Consider the following 16,894-nt stretch of genomic DNA (forward strand, 5'->3'; position numbering starts at 1 on the left):
AAGAATGTTAGTACTTTAAAATAAAAAGAGAGCTGTTAAGTAGGCAGATAAAGAATTTAAAATGGACATGACTGAAACTCCTAATTATCATTTGTCATCCCACGCAGTCCTGTGATATATACCATCCAAATAATGTTCCTTTTCATTTAGAGCAGTGTCAGCAGGGGTGCCTTGGGGGGGGGTCAGTTAGTTTTCTTCTGTTAAGAGAAGGGGGGAGGGGGCAGAATTAATTCATCAACAGGGAACGGCAGCACCTTTCCTGGGCCTTTCACCTTTGGTCAGCACCTTCATCCCCCCCGCAGGCTTCCCTGCATATTTCTCTTCACCCCTAGGTGGGGCTATTTCACTGCACTAATCGTGGTCTGGGACCTGTATGTGTTGAATGACTGTCACAGGTTGTGGCCTGCTGTGCAGGAACAGCATGTTTGTCTGTAAAGACTGAGCCTAGCAGTCTGAGTTATGCAGTCTCAGTTATCGAAGCAGTCATCGAAGGGCACTGTGAAGACCCAAGAATAAGGCACTCGGTGGACGGAAAGAACCTCCCATAACCTTCGTTCCACTGCAGAAACTGACTCGGGTAATTATAGTCCTGCTTCAGTGAATAGTGATATTCCACAACTGCTTGAGAGAGAAACAGGAGTGAAGGATCATTCAGAGGACGCCACCAGGCAGCAGTCAGGGTCCATCTCAGGACTTTCACTTAGGCTGCTCATGTTCAGACTGAGAGTAGAGACCCATGCAGAATCTACACGCTCCTGTGCAGCCCGGAGTCTGAATCTACCCCCCGACCTTTGGTGTGAAGCCGCTGTGATACCCATGGGCCACCACAGCGTACCAACAGGGGGAAGGATCTGTACAAGGATGTTCCGAACGGCTCGTGTTACGCATTGTGCATATCACTGCAGGCATTGTGCACGTCACTGCAGGCATTGTGCACGTCACTGCAGACATTGTGTAAATGTGGAAATCAGCAGCTGGAAAGTGTAGAGCGAGGTTTTCTGTACAGTGGGGGCAGTAATTAAAATGTTTAACATTCATAGAAAAGGTCAAAACTTTCTGTGTGTGTGTGTGTGTGCGTAAAATGTGTAATTTAGTCTATTTTTCCCCATATTTTTATATGAATAAACCCAACATCCGAGAGAATGAAGTATTGAAGTTTTATATACTGATACTGTAACATTTTTGAATACTTGGAAGTTTTGTTTTGCAGTGCCACATACAAAAGAAAAATGATTACACAAAGAATTAAAGAAAATGGCAAACACCACCACTGTAATAAAAACAGATCAAGTGTTCGACACAGCAGAATATTCACCCTTTGTGATGAGTCCTGGGAATGACCCTTCATGAGCCTGGGGGGTTTGGGGATGAATCCCCGAGTGCTTTGCTTAGCTCAGATGTTTTGATGACCATGGCCTCAGTTTGAGAACCCTCAGACTGATTAGGTCTCTGCACTGGCCCTGCATGTGTTAAGATCCTAGCAGGGGTCCTACAGCCGCAAAATCTCTCGCCATTCTATTACTTAGAGTCTGGGTATTTATTTCTCTGAATGTTCACTCTGGCACTGGTGGAAAAGTGCCCACAAAAGATCTGCCTTATTTGACTGTAACCTTTTCATCAATTTCATCGCAAATTAGTTTCATGGGGTTAATGTTTTGGTTGCAGGAAGGGCCTTGTTCTTGTAGATGAAGTTTAAACTGCAAGGTTTGTAAGACCCATTGGATCAAATAATAATGGTATGGAGCAGAATGAATTGATTTATGGATATTTGTGTAATTGTACGTGTTTCTCAGCCAGACTAGGAAACCTTGCTTCCTAAGTACCAGTGAGAAAGTGAGCCACCGTTAAGTGGGATTTTAATGCATGATTGTCGAGCCACAGGAAGCCATGTTGAACTGCAAGAATGACATGCCGTTTCGGCAGTGTGACCTTAATACTTTTTGGTTTTTTAAGTTGGACAAATGACCCACCCCCACCTGGAGGTTTGCGCAGACTGTCTATGCTGTGATTTGGGGTTGATCTCCAGTCTGGCAAGGCTTTTTACGGTCTCTGCCACTCCCTGTATCCTCCCAGCAGGGGGAAACTGGACGGCTTAACATCTCCTGCCAGCTATCTACCCAAACAAGATGTCAGGCTTGCAGGCCGTTTACACAAACAACATGATGGTGGCCGTGAATTGCGATTTTACAGATTTGTTGGTTTACATTTTGCATGCCTTTTCCAGGTACACTGATTATGAATGAAATCAGTAAATGTAGGCTTTGTGTTACACCTCTCCCCCGCCGTGTTCACTGAATTTTATCTGCAAGATACTGCAAAATAGTGTTTCACTGGAAAATGCTATTGAAATACTGTGTAGCATGATACAATGTCCAGATGGTATGGAAAATTAAATCAACAAAATGTTGAAATACATTGGTGCAAAGAACTATAGCCATGTTACTCTGATATTCGGGGTCATCAGCTTTGAGTTGGCTAATTGGGCTTCTGTTTCCTTACAGAAATATTAAAGAACCTCACCAGGCAGACAGAGTATTACATCAACTCGCTGTTTAACAGCACCTACCAGAATATCCCCCCAGAAGCCAATGGCCTCCTCAGGGAGCTTTTCACCGACATTGGCCTGTTTATGTTGGGCTCTGAGCTTGGCGTGGAGGTCAGCGTCTACCGTTTCTTTGATGGCCTCTTCCCACTGGTCTACAATCACCTCATCAACCCTGGTTTGACCGGCATCTCCTCGGTCAACGCCGAGTGCATCCGTTCGTACCGCCGGCCACTGAACCCATTCGGAAGTTTCCCCAAACAGCTTGCGGACGAAGTCAGGCGCTCCCTCCTCCCCACACGTGTTTTCCTGCAGGCCCTGAAGCTGGCCAGCGAGGTCATCAACACCACGGATCACCTTCAGTGCAGTGCGCAGTGCACGCAGGCCTTACTCAAAATGCTCTACTGCCCACACTGCCAGGGTCTGACGCAGAGCAAGCCCTGCATGGGCTACTGCCTCAATGTCATGCGTGGCTGCTTGGCCAGCGTGGAGGAGATTGATGGCCAATGGAGGGAGTTTGTCCGCTCTGTGGAAGAAGCATCCAGTCGTTTGCATGGCGCCCAGGAGCCAGAACAGGCCCTGCTGGCAGTGCATTTGCCCATCATCAACGCAGTCATGCATGCTCAACGAAATGGGCCCAAGCTCTCAGCTCAGGTAAGAGCATCTCTTTACAGCTCAACCTGCTCATCTTCTTAGCTTAATGTCTTGCTATTAAACACATACTGCAACCTGAACCACCTCAGTACCAGAAATACCAGACCAATCCCAAAAATATCAGTGCAAGTCACAGTTAAGGATCTCAGATTTACGCTTCACTGTAGCTACAGTGAGAATGTGTTGCAGACAAATATGCAGCAGCTCCAGACAGAAAATGCCACACAAAAAAAAAGCCAGACCAGAATATTTCCTAAAATTACATCCATGTGGTCTGCTGTAGCCGGCCAACTGGTGCAGACCACAAACAAAGCGAGGCAAGTGCCAGAGCCTCAGAAGTCCGCAAGATGCCCAGTGTGCTCCTCGATCTGTTTGAACTGCTGGCAGTGTGTCGGGAACGCAGTGGGCATCTTTAACAGACTGCGGTCTGGCAAACGTTTGTCACTGGCAGCAAACCTTTCCATAGGGTTCAATAGGGGTAGTGCTGAATTGTACCCCAGTCATTTAAATCACAAAGCAGTGACTGGGGATGAAGAGCGGATGGTCGCTATGAAATTATCTTGCTTATATGGTTAATAATTCATATCTGAAGTCCTGCATTCATATATTCGTAAGGCCCGGGGGGACTGTTTTTCCCCGATTTTCAGATGCCTTCTTTAACCTTTTGAAATTTCCAAAATCGATTCTGACAAAGGTGATGCCTCGAGGGTATATAAACTTAAAACTTAAGGGCTGTAAGTAGATTGTCCTGTGAGTATTTCTACCAGTTTAAGTGGTTTAGCTTGATTTAGGTAGAGGCTGAAATGCTATTTATTACCCTGTGGGCAAAGTATGGATTTTTTCATTCATCTTGTGAAGAATGGTGCACTGGCCTAATAATCACTTAGAGCTATCACAAGTTACAAAGCCATGGATAACCGTGGAAAGGCATCCCCCCTTCCCAAATAAAATATATTCAGTAGCTTTGTTTTCAGATTGTCATCTGCGATAAAATAAATGTATATGTGTTTATAAGGTTGTTTTGGTTCTTAATTCTGTGCCATTAAACAACATTGTTATGGGGCAGTTAGAGCAGATGCCATCGTTCCAGGCTTATGCAGAACTGTTAATGATACCATTGAAACTGTAGCTTTTGTTGGTTTTTTAGGACAGAGCTAAGTAGCGTGGTATTTGGCAGTTGCATGATAAATGTGCAGAGGTGATAATACTCATCGCTAGGCTCATCATTTGGAGGTCGTCAGCTCCGATTGTTCAAGTCGTATGATACGATCTGAAGTCAAACTTGAGTTCCCTCAGCCTGTACATATTTCAGACATGATGATTGATTGGTCTGACTCCGAGGTAGGTAGTTACTCTTTGTTTAACTCCTAAAGGCTCTCGTATCTCCTCAACACTGGCACGCTAAAATGAAGACTTTTGTCAGCATCATATAAACGCTTTTGCTCAGAGTTGTATTCCCTTAGCAGAGAGCATGGCATGAGAGATTCACACTTGCACGGCAGGTTCACAAGGTGTGCGGGCACGCCGACAGGACAGCGGGCGAGTCGGTCAGCATTCAGCAGGAGGGCAGCTCCGCCGGGGCCCCGAGACAAGCTGCCCGAAAGACTTTCAGTAGCCAGAGGAAGTGAGTCTGATGGGGCTTCACTGGGCAAATAGCTGCAGACCCATGAAGCCCATCTCATGGAGCGCAAAGCAAAAAGAAAACCAATCAATTATTATTGATGTTTTGATATTTATGATATTTTGGCTGAACATCCCATTCTTGATTTTCTTAAACTAAACACTAAATTTGGGAGACACTGTTTTGTTTTAAAATGAATAAAAATCTAAAATGAGAATGTGACACTGCATAAGACATGCCTACAGCTGAGCTACTGTGTCTCGCTATCGCGGTCTGTCGGAGGTGAAGTCGTTTACCAGTTTGGTTTCTGTCTTCAGGGAGTTTGTCACCAGTCTGAGACACTACCGTACGTTTTATGCTGTCCTGGCAGACAGGCTGTGCGTCAGCGAGCTGGCCTCGAGCGACGGGATGTCATGCTGGAATGGCGCGGATGTCGTTAAAAGGTAGGCTGGCATCTGTCCGCGAACTGCGGCCCTTGCACTGCATCCTCCATATTCCGTCTGGTTCTTGTACTCTATTACTTTGTCTTTGCAAAGTTCTCCAGTAGTTAGGTGGCGACAGTTTATCTTGGCTTCATTTCAAGGTTTAGTTTCATCCTCTTTCCGAAGAAGCCAAAGTGACGAGTATCGTGTGAAGGATCGGCACGGGCAAAATCCGCCACTTTGGTGGCTTCACGCTGTCTCCAAACTGACTGCTGTCACTGTAAAACTAAAAACTCCTGTGACAAAAATGCTTTTTAGATTGGCTTACTCCTCTGCCTGACAGGGGGAGCTTACTCCACACACTGTGGAATGGCATTCATGCCTTTTTCATGTTGGCGTTGGAATCAAGGCTGCCCCCTAGTGGACACATAAGAGAACTGTAGTGAAGTTAATTCACATGTATTAGAAGTATAAGTTGTCACCGTTTATTTCCTGCTGTGACAATCAGGCATACACTGAGATTTATTAATTTACCTGGTATTTTTAATAAATCTATACAAATGCAAAAATAATGCTAATAACATATAGTGGATGCTGTGACAAATAAAAAAAATGCTTTATTGAAAAAGCAGAACCCATATTCATGATTTAAAAAAAGAAATCCCCACACATGCCTCTCAGACAGTGTGATATCTAAATGACAACCTGTGCGGGTAGCTTTGGATTGTAGAGGCAGCCTTAACTAACTCGTATCCAGTCCTTTACGGGTCAGTGGTAATTGCATATTTCTTATACAGTGTTGCCATACCAGGAAACAGCAGAACTCTTCCCTGGGGGAACTCTCTGCTTCTTTTGGCCTGGGTCCTGCATGTATTTTTATGCTTGTTGGGACTAGAGAGAGGATGACCACTTGTGCTGTTTGTAAAAGTAGACTTTCATGTATAATAAGGGGTTTGTGCACCACACCCTGACCATGGAAGTACCTCTGAAGTTCCAGACGCCGTACATGTTGACGCTGCCTGGCCGTGTCTCGTCTGTGCTGCCTTGCATCTTGCAGCTAATTCTTGGCTGTTACAGTCGAGGACAGTCGAGGATTAGGCCCTTGACCGTCTCCAGCCGCCGCTGCTCCTTATGTCTTCCTCGTCCTCGTCCTCTGCCCTCGGACACCTGAATAACAGGCACAGTAACTGCACCTGCTGAACATTTTGCTGAGTGACGCTGAACATAATGAGCCGTAATTTCTTAATTCACTGAAAAAGCAAACTTGTGTGGTAGCGGCTGCTTTCAAAATACTTTGTGCCCTGATTCATTATTCAAGCATTTCCTTTATTTTGTAGGTACATCCCTTTATTTTCTTGGAAAATCCACTTGGAAAAACTGGTGTTCCCACTGTAAGGAAGGCTTTTGTTTTCTTCCTAACCTTATGGATGCTCCCGTATCTCTTTGTGGGCCCTAAAAGCTGTGTTATGCATCACATCTCCATGACCCAAATTCTCTGACAGGTTCGGTGCAGCGAGATGTAAATCACAGTTTCTCTGAGTCGCTCGACACGTAACAAAGGCAGAAGCTCCAGGTCAGCAGCTGGGTCTGAAATATCATCTTTGTTTTACTTTAAGTTGTTTTTTGGCACCAAACCCAAATTGGAGTCGGTAGGGTGTGATTTTCTTCTACTTCAAGCTTTGTGTTCTGCTCATGGCAGTATGTCTTTCACGATTTCTCCCTTCATGGGTCACACTATCATCTTGGTGGCACTTCAGAGCTATAAAGAGTGAGTGTCTGAATGTTAAGGTGTGTATTGCTGAAGATTTGAATACTATTTTGAATGCATGTTCCCAGCACATAACCGCACTGTTTTTGGTTTATCGTTGAATTGTAGCATGTGTATTGTTGGCTCTTATTGCCACATGCGAAGGTAACAAGAACGTTCTGGATGTCAGAACAGCACCTGTCCCTGAAGATGCCTCTGAAATGTGATGTATGACAAGTGATATCCAGTGATAGCATCGTGGCTATATCAACCTTCAGACTTTTAGTGCATCAAAGTGATGACTGTTAAACTGGAGTCCTCTAATGGAATCGGCATTAAGCAGCTCAATATCAGGTTGAAATTCGGTATTATAATCGGCCATGGAGTGGATTCATTAAAAAAATAATAATAAAAATCACATTACTTAGTTTTTCACACTGCGCTTAAAATTAAGTGTCCATGTCAAAGATTTTTATGGTTTTAAGTTCTCTTAAACCTCCTAAGTAACCGTCTAGAGGACTTTGTTATGGGACGGGAATAATGCTTAATCAGTAGGGTTTCATGTAACGTATTATGAAGAAGTAATGATACCCAAGTACCGAAAACCTTTTTTGTTAAAACCTTTCCTTAAAGAATTATACTGTATGGTCTCAAAATTTTGTCATTAGCATAAAACCTTTGAAGTATTAGACATACTTTTTAAATACAGAGACACTGTAAAATTGACATTATGAGAGATAAGGGTGTGAAATTAAAACCAACAGTGAAACAATGTGAGAGGATTCTAACAATGGGAACATCTGAAATGCCCTCATTAGGTGGGGGCGCAGGGACATAACCATAAAATCGCTGCTTCGGCCATTTTTATTAACAGTATTGCTGCCTACTGGTAAAGATAAAGCCCTGATATCCGCGTGCTTTTGAAGGTGGTGAGTGTAGAAATGTGCTCTAAGCCTTGAAGCAGCCCGTGACTGGGCACCAGTCCATTTAATATTTGACAGCAGTGACGATACCAGGCAGGGTCAGCTCTGTAAGAACTAAGCTGAGATTGTCACCTAACGCATGACTCTCCTGCAAGCCATCAAAAACGAACAGCAAAGAGAGAAAAACCAGCTCTGTTTTGGTTTTGCAAATAATTTTGTGTAGTAATTGCATAGTCATTACATAATAGGTGCAACATCGCTACTAAGGCCGGTTTTACATGAGTCATGTTTAACGAGCCGTACCGTTCACATAATAAATGGTATGAAAGCTAGATCTGCAAAGCGCTGCTGATTTGTGGGTCCTCTTCCAAAGATGAGGAGTAATGAGACCAAACCAGCCATCAAATGACTTCCCACCAGGCCGCAGCCTCTGTGGGTGTCCTGCGCTGCTGGTGGTGGGGCGCGGCGGGGGGCAGTGTCAGATGTGATTACCGTGGAAACCGTCCCTGCCGCTGCAGCATGGCAGACGCTATGCTAATGATATGCTCACGGCCGCCCTTCTCATCCTGCCCCATGTCCGCTCTGGGAAACAACTGGAAGTTGTCACCCTCTACTGATTCGGCATAATTAACAGGCAGTGTGGAAGTGTGATGCACCTCAGGAGACCCAGTCCCCCCCCCCTTCAGAACACAACCACTAAGGTTTTCTGGTAGAAACTAGTGATAAACAATCAAGATATTCTCAAACCCAATAATCCTCTTTTCGTAAGATATATATTTTAATCTAAATTAATTTGGGAAGACTGGTTTCCTGTAAAAAGGTGTTATTATTACGAATAATGCCTAATTACCATTACTGAGTAGTCCTATAATCAGATTGGTTATTGGTTTCAGAACTTTTAAAAATGCAGTCTGTTTCCATAGTAACTTTATCAGATATTTGTACATGATGTTGTTTCCTGATCTTCATTAATCAGGTGATTTTTATTGTAATTCTCTGAGAGCTTTTATTGATACCAGAGAAATTTGTTGAATGTTTCTAGGCCTGTGACTGATTCCATTTCTGATTTATGTATGCAGTATATATAATTATGACCAATAGATGGAGCTGTTTGTATTCTGTTGATCAGGAATGGTTATGCAGTAATATACAGTAAATACAGCTCTGTTGAAGAAAAAAGTGTGTTTTGTGTGTGTGTGTGTGTGTGTGTGTGTGTGTGTGTGTATACTGTACTTTTTCCCTCCACAATACAGTGGGTAAATAATCACAAGTATTATGATTCAACCGTATTTGTTTGGATGCAACTGAAAAACAAGATTTGTAGAGAGAGCATGTAAACAAAATCAGACTGTTAATCTGAAAAAAAGACGGCAGTTGTAAAATTTAATTGGAAGAACATGAGTCAACAACAGGATAAATGTGCCGAATGAAGTCACATCATCACAAAAGCAGTAACGGATCGAGACACATGTCGCTTCTAGCTGCCGGTGACCTGTGTGCTTAAGTGTGGCAGATGAAATTTGATAAAAGTCTTTACTTTGAACCCTTGTGTAGTTTTCATTCATTGTGGCATTTTGTGAAGCTTCATGATCGTAGGTAGCGGTTTTCAGCGATGCCCGCGCTCGTGTCGTCTCTTAAGCCGTAGCCCCTGTGCTATTCGCTGATTTATAAGTGGTCAAAACCTGTCATGCTTTGGGAAATGGAGCTACAGGTGATCCCACGGAATTGATCGCTCTGCGGATGTGGTGGTTGGGGGGGGGAGGGGAGATTAACTCAAGCTGAGGCATAACACTTCCAGACTTGCTAGCTAGACCAAGATTGGAGCTGTGTAAAAACAGACCAATTTCTGTACTAGAAGGAAAAGAAGAAAAATAAACAACATAGCTGGGTTAAAGGCAAAGCAGCATTCATTTCCTGATGCAAAGCTCTGACAATATCACATTTTCACTGTAATATACGGCTCCCCGGTCTGGCTTTGGATGCCTTTCCCGTAACACTGGCTCTTACAGGAGGTAGGCATGGGCACATGATTGCGTTCAGTGTTTCACCTCGCTTCATGCCAGACTGAAGCCCCCGGCATCCGGAATTGGACACGGCAGCTTGCTGGGGAAGCTTATTTTTCTAAATGCCTCGATTGTCTGGCCTGGTGGCCTCTCCGAATGCAGAGTCTGCAGCATGAAATAGACCTGATCCCAACTATTAATTTATATCCATTTTAAATACCCAACTTCCAGAGGAAATGCAGGGGAATCTGCGGGATACTAGCAGTAGTTCATGAAGTTGAACTTTGTCTGTTTTGTAGGTACTTTATAAGTTAACTTGTGTGGTCACATTGTTATGATTCTACAAGCTGCACCCTACAGCTTTCTTCTGTAAACTTTAATCAGCCGTGGATCTTGTGTGCCACTGATTAGGAGCTGGAACCTTCACCAGGATTGAGAAGCTCCATGATGAGTAATTTATTTTCAAACAAACTTAACTCAAGAGAGAATTAGAGCATCGTGGATGTTCTGGAAGCCGTTTGGACAATGGAACAATGGCCGATGTGTTCTTTTGTCACGTTTCCATAGCAGCTGTGGAGTTGCTCAGCACACGTTTCCAGCATCTTCTCTGCTGCTGATACACACTGGGTTCCCTCAAGTTGGAAGATGCGAAGGTGCCATTGCTTATTCAACAGACATTCTGCACTGAATAGCTAATGAAGACATTCATCAAGTGACGGAGACAAAAGCACTCGGCTTTTCTGCTGGGGCCCCTCAAGTGTGCGCTGCATCGGTGAAGCTTCTTGCTTTCTTGAGATTTTAATGCTTTCGCCATTTTTATATGCCGTTGACTTTCCCAGTAAGGCGCCTTTATTCACATGCATGGATTTTTATGTAGATTCTGGCTCACTCAGAAAAAATACGGGAAGAATCACAAGGACATCCCTGAATCATTTGCACTCATGGGAGAAATTTGGGTTTTAATAATTACACATCTGTTTATGATTTCAATTTCAGAAAGCCCTTTTTTTTCAGCAACGGAACTGGAGAGATTCCCCAGAGCGCGTCGTCCTCGTTTGCATGCGAGGGCCATGGCTGAGCCTCAGACCTCCGGATTGGCCAGTCGTGTGGCATCCAGGTGCTCCTCACAAGCATCTCCACAGGTCATCTGGTGAATTGTCCGGTCTTGCCACGGGTAGCAGGCCAAGAGCGCAGCCAGAAGGCTGCAGGTTTGTGGCCGCAGGCCCCAGTCTGACGGCAGGCTTCAGGATGACATCTGGCTTTGTTTGTTTGCATAAAGTATCTGGCTTTATAAACAGTAGCGTACAACTTCAAATCATTTAATAACTAAATAAACAAATTGGTTTTAACCATAATAGCAATGCAAAAAGTGATTCATTTGACCTATTTAGAGAAGTTCTACCTTCTCTAGTGCTGCCCTTCACCTGACAGGTAAGATGAATCGCTCTGGTGCAGAACAAACATGGACACAAAGGTGTATCTCTGCCTGTCACTTCTCCCTTATTGCTTTCGGCAGGGCCTTATTTACTTTAATGCGCAGAAAATGTAACGTGGCTCCCAGGTACTCGGCTTAATGCCTAGGAGGGGCACGCTTCCCCTGGCGGCCCACAACAGGATTTTCGACGGGGTGGGGGGAATAATCCAGCTGCTAGGGGCTTCCAGCGCCAGGGGAAAGCCCTCGGAGTGTTCCAGCCAGCGAAGGCCAGCTTTATCTCCTTGGCTCAGTCACGTCGCCCTTCATTCCCAGCGTCTTTACACGCAGCTGGAAACGACCTTGGGGTGGATGGCGTTGGTGAGGACAGTGCAGCGCGTTACATTAACGCGAGGTAATGTTATGTCTCGTCTCGGTTAAGCAGCGCGAGAATCTGCAGTAATGAAGTTGTGAAACGGGACGAAGAAAGAGATGGAAGCTGTATGACACGGGTCTATTTGGCAAACCATCTCCCGGCCTGTTTAATTCACTCATCAGTGCTTTAGGAAATCTTGGGTTTGCTTTGAGTTGATTGCACTATACTTGAAGCATCACATTTTATAATCCAGGCTGTAGAGATCACAGCTAACCTTCGTAGATGAACAGGCCAACTAGAAATATCCACGTCATCACGACCCTGGTCCAGTCTCCTGGTCCTTCCCGCTGCTCTGCAGTGTCTCTTCTGGACATGGTTCATGAGAGGCCTGCTTGTATAGCTGCTGCAATGTGAAGATGTAATGCCAAGAAAAATGATTAGACAGCTGTCTGGTCTGTTGTTTACTTTGCCATGATTTGCCATCTGGAAGTTATTTTTTTTCCTTCCTCAACTGTAGGCTGAGTGGCTTAATATGCTGTTATTCTTCATCTTTGGAGCACTACTTCATCTGACTCTTTTCACAATGAGTGCATCACATATGAAGGATGTATTTTCTGTGTCACCCTGGTTAAATTGTGGGTTTCTAAGCAGTAATTTGGTAAGGCTGAACTGAAAGCGTTAAGCGCTTTTCCCCATAATTTCTAATTTTAAACAAATAGATAAATAAATAATAATAATAATATAACAATAATAATAATGTTAAGAAAACAAGCTACTGTACCATTTAAGCATTAACTGCAGCTGATATCTCAGTGTATTATGGAGAGTCACTGTAATACAGTGTAATACATATTTTACAGTTTAATATTTTGAGTGTTTTTCCTAGTCAAATTACCCATCCAGCTAAGTATACTGGAGCCCAGCCAAGCAGCATAGGGCACAAGGCTGGGCCCCCCCCTGGGTGGGATGCCAGTCCATCTCAGGGCACATGCACCAGCATACATTATGGGCAATTTAGAGAAACCAATCAGCAGAACTGCATGTCTCTGGACTGCAGGAGGAATCACACGCATGCAAAGTGCAAACATGCAGAGTGCAGGTCCAATTCAAACCCACTGCCTACACACTGAGCTAATTCACCCCCAGGCAAATTAAAATCACTCAGAATCAGTGGGAAATATGAAATGCTCCAGATTTAATAATGAAAGGAAAATAGGCGAATGTTTTGATGGAATACATCACCTTCATCTCACGCCTCTTACTGCCATTGCAGTGAGATAGATAAGCAGTTCCTCGCATTAGTTATTCTGTCTGCTTGCATGCACTTTGAGACCCATAAATATAGCAGAGGATACTTTTGTGGCTAAAGAGATTGACCTGAGACTGAAGGTTGCAGGCTGTACTGCCAGAAGGTGTGATCTGGTGAGGTATCAAATCTGAACTGCTTCAGAAATGTGTCTGTTATTGATATAATTTTGGATTTAATTTGAATGTAAAATAAAGTGGCTATGATTTCTTAAACCCGGTTTAACTGGTCTTGAACTTTTTTCAGCCTTATGGATTGTGATACTCTGAAACTTCAACTGTAACCTGTACTCCTCTGAAGACCAAAACACGTGACCTAAATGCACAAATTAAATGCAAACCAGAGTGTCCTGAACCCACCTAAACCATCTGTTTTTCTTAGCTTATAGGAATTTTACTTACAGAAAAATGTTCTGAGGGTAGGATGAAACATGATTGATTCAAGGAGATAACCAATCACATGGTAGAGGACGTGGGACCAACCAATCAGATGTTGCTCTAGTTGCTTGGTCCTACCTTCTACAGTATGATTGGTTATCTCTCTGAACCTATCACTTTTTGTTCTGCCTTTAGAACATATCTGTGTAAGTAAAACTCCCATGAGCTTTTTCTGACCAACCATCATAGCTCAAACACTGGGTACAGATTCAGCCAGCTAGGAGGACTGAGAATGTTCAGTCACAGTGATAAATAACCAAAAGTTATCTGTCTTGATATAATTTGCTTTTGTTTAATTAATTAAAATTTACCGTGATGAGTCGGCACCTGTCTGGGGTTGTTTCCTGCCGGCACCCATAGCTTCCAGGATGGGTTCTGGTCCCCCATAACCCTGCATAGGACAGGCGGGTTCACAAAATGCACGGGTGGATGGATAATTAAAACATATGTCTCTAAATATCAGATACCTGAACATTTTGTATCAATCTCAGAAATGAATTGCGTCACACTGCAGCAATATTACCTGTCTGCTTACTAAATCCCCAACAGTCCAGAGCAAGTTGGATCAGTCATGAAAAGTGATCCCTCTTCATGAGAAGTGATATCACATTCAAAGGAAGGCTTTTTTTCCCTCCTTCTCCTGGCACACGATTCTTGATCAATGGGCAGTCCGCAGCATAACCCAGGGAAATCACACTGGGGGGAGGGCTGTTGGTGCTTGGTGGGGGTGGGGGGGGGGTATTTTCTGCCTGGAGGAGCTGACTCATTTGCCACAGGACAGAGCCGGCAGCCTGTCAGGTCATCGCGTATGTCTTCATAGAAAAATGGATTTCAGCTACTGGGGTGGAAGCAGACAGATCTCCGAGTGGAGATTCAGAACCCTCTAAATCATAGCAGGGATTGTGCCGGAAAAGAAACTGACCCTTTATGCGGCTGCATGAATGGGGAAATTAAGCCACGGTAGAGCGGCCTGCTGTAGGGGCAGGACCATGCGGTTCGATAAGGAAACCAGGGTGAGCCGCACTTTATCACACATAATGGGAAAAGACTTGTGCAGCTCTGCTGTTTTGAAAGATATATATAGTTGAGTAATCTTAAATGAAAGCCAGACTACAGTCACCGAATGGGCTCCTTGAAAGACGACCCCCCCAGCACAGGAGCCGAGAGCCCGGAATCCGTCATAGATTTAACTTTGGTAATTTGTCTCTTGTGATAATTTGCATGAAGGCGAAATGTATATTAAAAGGGGAAAAAAGAGTGAATTTCCAGCTGTGTTTTCACATGGTGTGAATGCCAGTCTATTTTTTATTGAAGTGGTCGTGTGCAGAAACCTTATGCTACACTGTGGTTAGGGCTGGGTAGGGGTTAGGGTTGTCATAGCTGGGATTAGGGTTTTGCCCTTAGAAATGAATGGAGAGTCCCCACAAAGACATGGATACAAATGTGTGTGTGTGTGTGAGGCAGTGGGAGGGGCCAGTTTATTGTACAGTGCAGCAATGTTACGGATAGTTGTTCGAGATTATAGGTGTAACAAGCAGGATCACAGTTTACAATTAAGGAGCACGTGTCAGTAGACAAGGTTTACTTTGTACGTCACATGATCTCCGCACCTCGGTTTCACGGGACAGCGGGCTCACTAACAGCCTCTGAATGGAATGTGTGCGTGTCACTACTGCTCCCTGCACTTGCTGCCAGTGGCTGTGTCTGCCAGTCGGTCACCAGGATTTTCTCTCGGCCGCCTGCTTGAAATAAAACATTATCCACAGAAATTTGCTTGCACACCGTACGTGGATGTCTTGATGTATATTGCTTGACGCAGAGAATATTGTTGCACAGATAGGTGTAAAAACGTGTTGTAGTGATTCTGCATCAATAGCGAAAATATCGGATGAGAAAAGTAAAATGGATGCATTGAGTATATATTGTAATTTAAAATACAGAACGTATGGAATGTGTCACTGTCAGTGATATACAGTGATTATTGGAGTGATTCTGTTGACATTATAACTGTATTGTGTCTTCCTGCAGCGTGGTGCTGTTAGAACTGCACCGTACATTAAGGTGCACCATTAAGCCCCCTCCCCCCCGGTCACTTCCTCCCCATATGGAATCCCTGCTGCCAACCATTCATTTTTTTTCCAATCTGACGGCCCTCCTTCGTCTTTTCCCCCCCGTGATCTATGGGGGTCGTCTCCCTGGCAGAGCCACTCCCGCTTAATAGGGTGGATAGCACGGCTGATGAAACGCCCAGCTCTTGCAGCCCGAGGGGCGTGCCTCGGAGCCGGCCAATCAGACGCTTTCATCTCGATGATGACCTGCTGTGTCTGCTTCTGTTTACTCTAACCCGGGGTATCCCTTAGCCAGGAGTCAGTCTCCTGTGCTCTCTCACCCCAAACAGGTGAAAATTAAATAGCTCACCTATTAACTCCCCAAAGCAGCTTTTCCACCCCTCCTATAGGTCGTAAGTACAGATAATAACTTACGCTAATTGGATTACTTACATTTCTTAGGTATATAATGAATGTAATTAACCACTTAATAGTGAATATTTGGGTCCATTTTCTGTTTTTGCATATATTGCATATTTGAATTGTCTATTGGTATAAAAGTGTATTTGTGTGTGTGTGTTTGTATGTATATATAACATTTTTTAAGATTCATTTGCCAGAAAAAAAATGAAAATTCACATTCCAGCAAAAAAAGTCATTATTAAGATGTTGAACAATGACAATTGCACCAAATTATAGAAAATTGTCTTCTTCTGCAGAGTAAATTGATATAAAAAATATTTTTCTTACATGGAGTAACATTTTGATTGTGTGTTTTTATTAGTAATTGTGAGAAAAGGAAATTAAGTTTGAAATAATGAAAAGCTTTACAAAATCACATAAAAAAATTAGTAACTCAGTCTAATAACCATTGTGGGACTTACGGTCTCATTTTGGTGTTGTGTACTTAATTCCTTAGCATTTCTGTTATGGGTATGATAAACGGTTTAATCTTTCTCCAGTGTTTATCCAAACAAAATGAAATGTGAGTCTTGGACCAAACATAAAGCCGCCTGTGGTCAGAATCTCATTTTTGTCTCTAGTAATTGCAGACACCACATGGAGGACCTTAGACATCGCTTGGTTTTGTTCTGACACAGCAGAGCTCGTTTATTTTATTGCAAAGAAAATTAAGCTGTTACGGCATTTTCTTTCTTTTTTTTTTTTTTGATTCTGCCTTAAAATTTTGGTGGGGAAAAACAAGTTTGCTTCTTTAGTTTTGGATGCAGAATGCTCTTGGCATTGTCATTCACGTATGCAACGAAAAGAGAGTTTATAAAACGTGTGAGAAATACTCAGATCTTGTGGAAAAAAACAATAAACCAACTTTCAAATGAGGAAGTCTGCAGTGTGATTCATTGTTGCTTTTCTGCAAGTGACTGCTACTTTCATTGGTGTACTGGG

The 16,894-nt window shown here is 43.6% G+C and overlaps 1 protein-coding gene across 7 annotated transcripts in view; it reads left to right on the top strand.

Moving 5' to 3' along the window:
* Positions 1–16,894, top strand: part of gpc5a (glypican 5a) — a 112,902-nt gene that overhangs the window by 19,691 nt on the left and 76,317 nt on the right. For 6 of the 7 annotated variants that reach the window (XM_023793136.2, XM_023793133.2, XM_023793134.2 and 3 more), the window contains exons 3-5: positions 2,502–3,196; positions 4,699–4,820; positions 5,135–5,260. In XM_023793136.2, coding sequence (XP_023648904.2) covers positions 2,502–3,196; positions 4,699–4,820; positions 5,135–5,260 — 943 coding nt within the window. Of the gene's footprint in view, positions 1–2,501; positions 3,197–4,698; positions 4,821–5,134; positions 5,261–10,482; positions 10,827–16,894 lie in introns of those variants that run through there. The other variant, XM_072700553.1, reaches the window with a different exon arrangement.

This window comes from Paramormyrops kingsleyae, chromosome 16 (genome assembly GCF_048594095.1).
Source record: "Paramormyrops kingsleyae isolate MSU_618 chromosome 16, PKINGS_0.4, whole genome shotgun sequence".
Lineage (NCBI taxonomy): Eukaryota > Metazoa > Chordata > Actinopteri > Osteoglossiformes > Mormyridae > Paramormyrops > Paramormyrops kingsleyae.